The sequence below is a fragment of the Paramisgurnus dabryanus genome, chromosome 2, assembly GCF_030506205.2.
Source record: "Paramisgurnus dabryanus chromosome 2, PD_genome_1.1, whole genome shotgun sequence".
In the NCBI taxonomy this organism is placed as follows: Eukaryota; Metazoa; Chordata; class Actinopteri; order Cypriniformes; family Cobitidae; genus Paramisgurnus; species Paramisgurnus dabryanus.
In genome coordinates this window covers 14,291,589-14,302,074 of record NC_133338.1, presented here as the reverse complement: position 1 = coordinate 14,302,074, position 10,486 = coordinate 14,291,589, and the positions used below count along the sequence as shown (strand labels likewise).

At 41.1% G+C, this 10,486-nt stretch overlaps 1 protein-coding gene across 1 annotated transcript; it reads left to right on the top strand.

The window, feature by feature from the left end:
• Nucleotides 1-4,621: 4,621 nt before the first annotated feature.
• On the top strand, nt 4,622-9,917 carry LOC135783602 (uncharacterized). Its single transcript, XM_065294341.2, has 14 exons — nt 4,622-4,912; nt 5,466-5,567; nt 5,681-5,755; nt 6,235-6,318; nt 6,400-6,522; nt 6,610-6,952; nt 7,076-7,361; nt 7,480-7,713; nt 7,853-7,944; nt 8,030-8,134; nt 8,233-8,426; nt 8,497-8,661; nt 8,943-9,184; nt 9,792-9,917. Exons 1-14 carry the CDS (start codon nt 4,731-4,733, stop codon nt 9,812-9,814), a joined length of 2,250 nt encoding a protein of 749 aa, XP_065150413.1. The 5' UTR covers nt 4,622-4,730; the 3' UTR covers nt 9,815-9,917.
• The last annotated feature ends 569 nt before the right edge of the window (nt 9,918-10,486 follow it).

Here is a 10,486-nt window from a genome sequence, read left to right as displayed (position 1 = left end):
ATGTGTACGGTACCGACCTTTTTAAAGATATGCTTAAAAAGAACTACAAGCGCGAGATGACCAATCTACTATGTACTGTGATATACAAAGATGCCAATGTGTGCCTGCCTCCAAATTATTGTGAAGCTAACGCCGGTCGTGTAACCAGACTCAAGGAAAAAACAGATGGTGTGAAAAGTATAGATGACTCTCTGATTAACATGGTACAGACGGTGGTCCAGGCCCAAGAAGAACCCAGTGTGATTATTAGAAAGGCCCTAGAGATATTTTATGAATGTGACGAGGTCGAATTCTACATCATCAATATCATACTTATGTCGGCCTTTGTAATTGATGTATGCATTGATATGCTTGTAAAGAAACGAGAAATTAATGTGTGTGAAATCATAGAAAATGCCGTAGATTTCATGTTTGAAAAGGGTCTTGGTTCATGCATGCACTTTCTATGGTATCTAGACAATATCATTACGTTTAATGATGATGATGATTAAAAACCAATCGTGTGAGCCAGTGACATATCTTAAGATAGTTTTTACAGTTGTTTTTTAGTTTTCCAAAAGTTTCATTCTGTTTTATTTTCTACTCAACATTATGGCTGGCAATCCATGCCCGTCAACAATTGTATACTTTAACAAAAACTAAGTTCTAGTAGTTTCAATGTGTGGTCACTGTGATTATCTACATTGAATTTGTTTACTACTTATGCCTCTTGTATGTTTTGCTGTACCGATTTAATAAAAACAAAAAATATACAAGGATTTTTGGTCTTAATGTCTGTGTTGTTACCATTAGAACATTTAGACATCTTGTTCAGACAATGTGTGACATTGCTCATTCTTCATATGTTTTGCAACGCACACAGAGAAACGTGAAAGATTAATAGAAATTACATGTGGCTACATCACATGTCTTTCAGATACGTAAAAATAAAGACAACAGTGTTAGTATGGGAAACTAAAACAGCACAGGCATGATCTGATCCTAATTTTGTTACCTGACGTCTGTCACATAGGCAAAGATCATCTACTCCATGTCTCTACGAATTCTGACAGAGTTTTGGTTTCATATACACAACACATCAAATGTAAACTATGGTAAACTAAATACATTTGACAGCCAAGATCTCTAATTTTCTGACAAGCCCAAAAAAAAAATGAGGGGTCATCATCAAACATTACTCTCTTTTTTAGGTACCGAAATGTTTTTTGTTTATTTTAGTTTAACTCAACACTGAAATTTTAGTTTAAGCACACAGAAATGCTCAGATTTTACGTTTTCAGTATTCATGTGTACATCACATTGCGATTTCAGTCTCAACTAGATCGATGATCTAACAATATTAGCTACAAATGTTGTTTGTATGCTTTGCCCGGACTTCACAAAACATCCATTTACATACAAAACCTATGGATTCAACGCCTTAAAGTCAACTTATGTCTGAGATTTTGTAAATTCATCAGGTGTTTCTTACTTGTGTTTTTTCTTAATCAAACATTTTGTTTTCAAACTTAGACAGTCTGCATACGATTGTCTTTCGATAAGTTGTTCATAGTTTTTATTTGTTAGTGTCAACTTGTGTCTGAGATTTTGTAAATTCATCAGGTGTTTCTTACTTGTGTTTTTTCTTAAACAAACATTTTGTTTTTCAAACTTAGGCAGTCTTCATACGTTTGTCTTTCGATAAGTTGTACATAGTTTTTTATTTGTTAGTGTCAACTTATGTCTGAGATTTTGTAAATTCATCAGGTGTTTCTTACTTGTGTTTTTCTTAAACAAACATTTTGTTTTTCAAACTTAGGCAGTCTTCATACGTTTGTCTTTCGATAAGTTGTTCATAGTTTTTATTTGTTAGTGTCAACTTATGTCTGAGATTTTGTAAATTTCATCAGATGTACTTACCCATGTATTTATATTTTTTTTTAAACAAACTTTTGCTTTTCAAACTTAGTTAGTCTTCACACTTATTAAAAAAAATTTAGATAGTATCAACTAATGACTGAGATTTTGTAAATTCATCAGATGTTTCTTACATGTGTATTTTCTTAAACAAACAATTGCTCTTCAAACTTAGGTAGTCTTCACACTTTTGTCTATTCATACACTCGTTCAAAAAAATTTCTTCGCTAGTGTCAACTAATGTCTGAGATTTTGTAAATTCATCATGAGGTTCTTAGTTGTATCTGCACAGACAATATTATACTTATATCATTCGTCTTGTATTCTTTTGTAAGTGACAACATATATCTGTGATTGTTTTTATGAACACAGTTGGTTTCATTTCTGTAGTTTATGTAACACTTTGTCAAACTCTTAAAGGTAGTACTACCTGTTTAAAACAACAATGCAAAGTCTTTTAGTTCCCTTTCAGTCGGTCACTACGACGTCACGTCGTGACCGACGAATTGGGAACCGCTTCGCGGGTGACCTATCTGCTTCGAGAAACCTTTAAAACGCCAATGAACTTGGCATGCAGATAATTGCATCTGCCGGCGCCGCCCCGCCACACAGGTATTTAATGAGCGGCAGGTGCAGTTATCAAATCAGCTTTTTAGCTTCGAAAGCTGGCAGACTAACACTGCTCACGAGAAGCTGCTCTTACCTCTCTCGGATAGATCTCTGCGTGCTTAGTTGGTTGGGCGAAGGCACCACAGCGAGGTTCGCGGAGTGTTCCACCTTTGATCTACGTGATCACCTTTTTCACTCTCTTTTATTTGAGTGTGTGCGTTCTCCTCCCTGTGTGCTTCATCAACTACACAGCTAAAAGAGTGATTTCCCCTAAAAGAGCTGCAGTTGAACTTGTGTCTTTTTAAAGACAGCCGTTCACTGCTCACGGGCGTTAAAGCTTCTTTTTAAAGATGTCTTTTCGTCCGTGTTCGACTTCTGGATGCGGCAAGTACATGGGTCCTCGCGATGGACACGATCGCTGTCTCTCATGTCTAGGTCTCCAGCATGCTGAGGCTGCTTTCGTGGGAGGGACATGCTCCGCTTGCGAGAGCCTGACTCTTGCGGATCTGCGGGGTCGTGTGGCGTTTCTCCGGGAACGCCGCCCTCCGTTGCTGATCACCGCTAAGAAGGCGGCTGTGAAGCTACGGAGAGACGACCTCCGCCTCACGGTGCTGAATCGGCAAGCTGGTTCGTCCAGCGGCTCTCAGCCACCGGATCCGCAACCATCTGAGGTTCCGATGGAGACGGAGAGCGCGCGTTCTGCGTCGCTTTCTACCTCTGTCGCACCTCCCGAGGATTCGGTATCGGTCGTAACATCGGAGTGGGGGCCGTCATTTTCGGACGTGGATCCGGATCCTCTCCCTCCTTCGGGAAGGGCTGCGGTTCCCGATCTCGACCCGGAGATGACGGCCATGCTCGCTCGGGCTGCGGAGGCGGTCGGGCTGGAGTGGAGAGCTCCTCCCCCTCCCGTACCGTCCCGCCTAGACGATTGGTACTTTGGGGCTGCACGGGCTTCACAGTCTTCCCCACCAGTACCTTTCTTTCCCGAGGTGCATGATGAGCTGACTCGGATGTGGAAAACCCCGTTTTCCTCCCGGAACCGTCCGCATCAGCCATCACCCCTCACCTCCCTCGATGGGGGGGCCGCTAAAGGGTATGCCGGTATCCCGACAGTGGAGCGTTCGGAAGCGATGCAGTTGTGTCCTGCCGGCGTCTCCTACTGGAAGGACCGTCCTACCCTTCCCTCACAAGCCTGCAGGCATTCGTCAGCTCTGACGGAGTCTGCATACCGGGCTTGTGGGGAGGCGGCCTCAGCCATACATGCCATGGCTTTGTTGCAGGTCCATCAGGCTAAGGCTCTGAAGGACCTGCACGAGGGAGGTCACGATTCGGCGGTCTTTAAAGATCTACGTGCGGCTACGGATCTGGCGCTACGTGCGACCAAGACCACCGCACAAGCCGTCGGTCGTGCTATGTCCACCTTGGTGGTCCAGGAGCGCCACCTCTGGCTGTGCCTTGCGGACATGCGGGATGCCGATAAAACCCGGCTTTTAAATGCCCCGGTGTCCCAGGCCGGCCTGTTCGGCGAGGCGGTGGAAGACTTCGCACAACAGGTCTCTGCCACCCAGAAACAGACTGAGGCCCTTGCCAACATCATGCCACGTCGGAAGAAACCAACACCTGCCCCTCGCCGAGGGCGTCCTGCAGCGACGGCCGCCTCCGTTCCTCATCGGGGCCGTCCTAGGAAGCGAGGAACCGGCCGTCAGCAGCCCGCCCCGCCCGCTCAGCCCGCTAAGCCTGGTGGAAAGCATAAATCTAAGCGGCCCTGAGACGGGCGACCTGGAGGTGGAGGGGATCGCTCTTCGGGAGATGGTGAACGCACCACTCCCCCCCCCGGAGGAGGACCGGGTGGGGAATCCTTGGTTTTCTTTAAAGGTGCTCTAAGCGAATTGACGTGTTTTAGGCCATAAAACATTTTTTGTTACATACAGCAAACATACCGTCACTATCTGCTAGCTACCCGTTCCCTGATCACACTGTAAAAAAACGCGGTCTCTGTAGACAGCGCAGGCTTCTCAAACTGCAATACAAACAAAATGGCCAAACCTAAACCAACGAAGCATAACAAACAAGTTCCAGCCAATAAACGACTAGAACGATTTGGGGGTGGTTTTTGGGGCGTTAGTGCGCGTGCACATGAACGGGGTGTGAGGACTGGAGTAGTGAGAAGCGTGAGGTCAAGATAACTCTCGTAGAAAGGCGACAATAAAAACTGAATTTTGGATATGGCCGATACACGGCCAAAGAGACGACGTTCCGCTGAACAAAGGGCAAAGTTGGCAGAAAAGCAAAAGGAACGTTCGAAGTCCCGGATTTACATCGGAAAAGCCTTCGAAAGGTGGCGAGAACTCCGCGGGCAGAAAGGCTTCCAATCCGATGTACAGGTGGCTCTGTTTTTGCTGGACAGGTGGGTAACTTCAATTTGTTTTTTCTTTATAACCTACAAACACAACGATAAAATTAGCTCACGTTAGAATTATGCCACCAGTGCTAACCTTGGTGAATATAACTTACAGGTTTATAGCAACTAACGTTAGGGCTAATATAAGCTCTGAAGTGGACATGATCAAGCAAAGTCACGGAAGCGCGGAAGTTTGTGTAAATTATTGTTTACAGACAATGTTATGAATGTAAATGTTCATTTATATCCTATTGCCAACTTTGACATAATTTGATTACGATGGAGGCTTTGTTTATGCTTGCTGGGAGAACGCGAAGCTATTTTTAGCTTTTCAATCGGCAGTGGTTTTCTAGTAATATTTCGATTTTCTACATGATCGTTTATACGGCGACATTACACCTTGAATGAAGTATCAGTAACACTACAATTTGTATTTAGTGAGTAATTTGACTTGAGTTTATGTTCACACAAAAACCTAAATATGCAAGTGCTCATGGATTTTATTTTATAACGATCATTTCACTTTATTGCTTTGTTTTTTACTTTGTTGCCTGCACAGCTACAAGACGGACAAATATACCTCTACGCCATTCAAGGCTGGGACCATGATACCTTCCCCACCACAATTATCTAGCATTGGCTCCCAGTCCTTGTCCGGACGGTGAGAGAGTTTGTCATTGATTACTGTTCAAATTTTTGTTATGCATACTGTATTTATGTGATATTCTGTCTCAAATTATGTGATAATCTCTTCTATTTGTGTATGTGTAATAGAGATGAGTTTGCCATGCAGGGAGTGCAATATATGGACGGGAGCACTGTATCAGTAGTTGAACAGTTGGAAGCCAGGTGTGTAAAAAATAACTATAATCTGGAAAAGTGTTCTGTTTTTTTCTGTTCTGTATTGAAGCAAAATTCAGGTTTTCTTCAAATGCAAAATTGTATAAAGGTTAAAAAGGTTCACAATGAACCAGTGTTATCCAACGCCTTGCTTAGGCATTATTCATCTCCAGTCCCAGGCCGTCTGAGTGAACTGCTAAAAGTTACTAACTCAAGTTATATGCAAATATGCATAACACAATGCAGATTTACATCAGCCAAAGGTTGTCAGGATAACTCCATTATCACATAATTGGTTCAATAGAAGGTTTTGAGACCAGTTTGGAAGTTATAACAACCTTTGTGAAATATCTGGGCACCTGAATATTGCTCACACACACATTACCATTGACCACTGCATCATCACACAGATAGCAAAGTTATTTTTACACATGTGCTATATTCCCAACCAGAAGCATAGTGTAATACTATTTTCACATCTTTTCTAGTATGTCATCAGTTGATCTGAATGAGACCACAGTCACTGCACATACATTCGACGAGAATGTCTTCAATGACCTTAGGAATGCCACGTAAGTAATAGTTGTTGTGTAGTTTGCAGGTACATCTCACATTTTTGAAAGCATAACATTTTTTCTTTACACTTTCTGTAGTATAGACTGTGAGGACACCCTAACCTGTCCAGACGAGGACCCATTAGATGTTGCTGATGATTACCAAGAGGAAACCAGTGGTTCAGATAGTGATCCAGACTATGTACCAAGGATTTATGTCAGGTATGTCATACCCATTATTGTTGCCTTTTATTTTTTTTCTCAATTTAGAGTCATGTTATGGTTTCTCATCATTATGTTTGTCAATAGGACTGGTGGGGTCTTGGAGACACAATTGAACTTGGATGATGTTCCTGAAATGAATATGGAAGACACATTGTATGATATTGAAGACATTGAGGAGGAAGAGGAAAACACCTTAACTGATGATCAACCACATCCTGGTTTTATAAAAGTTTTAAATGAAGATGACATCATTGGTGTACCAGCCTCAATAGTATACCACAGCAGTCTGAAGCAACTTGTGCATTATTTGGACGTTCCAGTCAGAGCATGTACAGCGATGAACCGAACCACCAAAAAATGTTGTGGCGCACCCAAACCGTTTGAGGTGGTTGTCCGGGAAAGAGGCACTGCTGCAGTTGTTGAATGGGTAAATTTTCAGTGTTTATCATATCAGGAATATGTTTGTATTTTGTGTAGAGCAATACCTTGTATTGGTTATGAAATTTGTGACAATAGCTATACACATTGCTTATGTTTAAATTTATTACAGATATGTCTACGTGGGCACGTTGTTTGGAAGTGGTTTTCGCAGCCAAAGTTCTCACAAGGAATGCACGCCGGCGATTTTCTTCTTAGCACCAACATATTGTTGTCCGGAAACAATTACACAAAAATTGCTCTGCTATTCAAGTTCATGAATATGCGAATGGTAAACCAGACAACTTTCTTCAGGATCCAGGATCACTTCTGTATCGACACGATAATTGATTATTGGGAAACAAAAAGAACAGAAATCATCAGGCAGCTTCAATCAAAGCAAAGTGTTGTGGCCCTGGGTAAGTGTTTTGTATTTTTTATTTTTTTAAAGTAACTCTGGACTCTATCGCACATTTAATATGTCATGGGTCAATGTAACCACACTTCTATTCAGTTGCTTCTCAAATGTGCCAACAGGAGATGGCCGGATGGACAGTCCTGGTTTCTGCGCACAGTACTGTTCATACTCTGTCATGGACAATGACACCAAAAAAATCATTTCAATTGTCAATATTGACAAGAGGGAGACGACAAGAAATTCAGTGGCCATGGAGAAGGAGGGGTTTCTCCGAACATTTGATGACCTCTGTCGAAATGTCACGCTGACTGAGATATGCACGGATGCCAACACACAGATTTCAGCTCTTTTCAGTAAGTAGTGGTTATGCTTGATTATTTATTTGGAATGATTGTTGTTGCAACACAGCTGCCTTTAGGACAGTACTTTCAGTATACGTTTTAAATGGGTGCATGTATCTCTTTTTTTATTTTATTTTTTCTTACTTTACAGATCCAAAGACAGGGCTGTTAAAAGATAAGGGTGTTCTCCATTCTCTCGATGTCTGGCATGGTTCAAAAAATCTTTCCAGAAGGCTGACAGCGGTAATACCACACTTTGTATTTTCACATATGTAATAGTCTTTCTGTGACATGCCATAAAATATGCACGTTATATGTTGTTTTACAGCTAGGCCAACAGAAGGGGTGCTCTATTCTTCTGGAATGGTGTAAAGACATCTGCAACCATTTTTGGCACTGTTGCAAGACTGCCGAGAACTATGATGAATTCTTTGTATGTATTTGTGTCAATTTATAAAACGAACAAGTAATTGGCATGTGGATATAAATATGCAACAGAAATTGACATTTCTGCCGCCTTTTACATTTTAGGACATGTGGGTCGGCCTACTCCACCATGTAACCGGGGAGCATTCTTGGGCTCTGGGTAGCTGCCATCACGGTCCCCTTGTGGAGCCAAGGGAAAAAGAATGGATAGAGCCTAACTCAGAAGCCCATCAGAAACTCCGTGAAATAATTCTTGATGCACGATGGCTTAAGGATGTTCCTAAGTATTTACATTTCAGGTGAGTAAGACTTTTGTAGATAACACATTTCAAGTGTTCACTGTTGGTAAACACTTCTTGTTTTCCCCAGATCAACTGCAGACCTTGAGTCATTCCATAATCACATATTAATGTACGCCAGCAAACGTTTCTGCTTCACACATGCAGTGTACAGTGCACGAGTCTGCCTTGCCGCTCTTGACTACAATCACCACATCAACAGAGCACCAAAGAAAAAACGAGATGGCAGTCTTCAGTAAGATGTTCCACGATATTCATTGAATGTTTTTAGCGTGGGTCACAAGGGGAAGTGTTATGGAAAGTAATGACTAACAGGCAGGGGTTATTGTTTAAAGCACACATACCCTGGATTCAACTTTTTGACCAACATGTATTTCCATACAACATACTTTACAGCAACATAAATCTGTGCTTAATTGATCTCAAAAATATAAACTTGTTTATAAATATGTTGGAAACATTAAAATACTAAGATGCCCCTACCAGCACTTTTTTATTATTGTTTTTTTTAAACAGGTATGCCAAGCTATACAGCAAACGGTCCAGGAGATGGCGGCTGTACTCAGTAAAGGTCAAGAAAGACTACAATTACATCACAGAGCTCCTGGTCGCTATTGTCTTGAAAAGGCTGGCATCCGCAGCGCTTCCCCTTAGGGCAACAAAAAGACCTGGTGACCCAAGAAGACTTGGAGTCCTGTCAGGTGTGACAGCACCTTCAACGGAGGAGCTTCTAAGGACACAGCACACTAGAGGAATCGGTGAGTAAATGCTCATTTGTACAAATTTGCAGTATTGTCAATGTCCATGGTTCTATAAGCACTGTGTTATCACGCACATACAAATAATACGGGTGAAGGATCAAAGATACAGATAAAAGTAAAAGTAAAGATCAGCACACCAGAGAACTACCAATAAAGTGATTTTTATTTGTAACGTTTCAAGCCCTTACGACCCTTCATCAGACTTTCAGAAGGTGTTACACAGCTGCCCATTTAAATTACATTTGCAAAGTGATAATACAGTTGCAGAATTCATCATACCCATATGCATCAATAATAAACATAATCAAATCATTGCTTAGGTAAGGATATAATATTGCACGATACCCATATACATCAACAAAACCCATGTAATCAAATCATTGCAGAGGTAAAAATGTAATATTGCATTAGACTTTACAAAAACTTATATAAAACATATAAATCTATCCATGTTAGCAAGTGTGTTAGAGTTGTTAGAATAAAATAACCATGGTTCTTTCTTTTTGTTGCTGCTAACTTTTTTATAAACCATCACACTTTTGATTGTTTTGAATTAAAAATAAATAAATATTGAAAATCACTTTTTGTGTTTCTTTATGTACAGGGCACCCAGAAGCACCAGAATGAGGGCCAACTCCACATGTTGCTGTTGTGAACGACGCACTTTATACTTTTTTTTTCCTGACACTGCTTGAAATAAAGAAAGTTGACTCAATGTGTGACACGTTCTTTTACTTATCTATTGTAAAGTGTATATGACAGACACCCATACTCTCATGTCATTTTATAATATTTAATAAGACATATTTTAACAATACCAAATAAATACAATTTCTGAAAAGAAAAATGTAATGTAAACAAGAAAACTATGAAATAAATAACAGTAATAAAATGAACAGTAAAATGTGAACAGAACCATGGCCAAAAACCATTATCACACTGAAAAATGTAAATATATTTATAAGATATTATCAGTCAAACTATTTAGAACAACAGGTGGGTCTAAACTCTACTAGATACAAACCCGGTATTCTGACCATGTGGATCTGGGTAATGCTCTCTGATCTTACACACACAGCAGCTTGGTATGACAACCCTGTGTCCTGGGCCAAGGAACCCATATTGCCAAACCACATATTGCCGGTAGGCAGCATGTCGGAACTGTTTATTGCTTTCACCAGGTTCTGGGGCATCCTGGACAGCCCTTATGTCATTCCAGACCCTCCTTGATAATCTAAGGACCCCTTCATCCAAAATATACATATCAAAATGGGGTAGGGTGGAAATGCAACTGTTCGA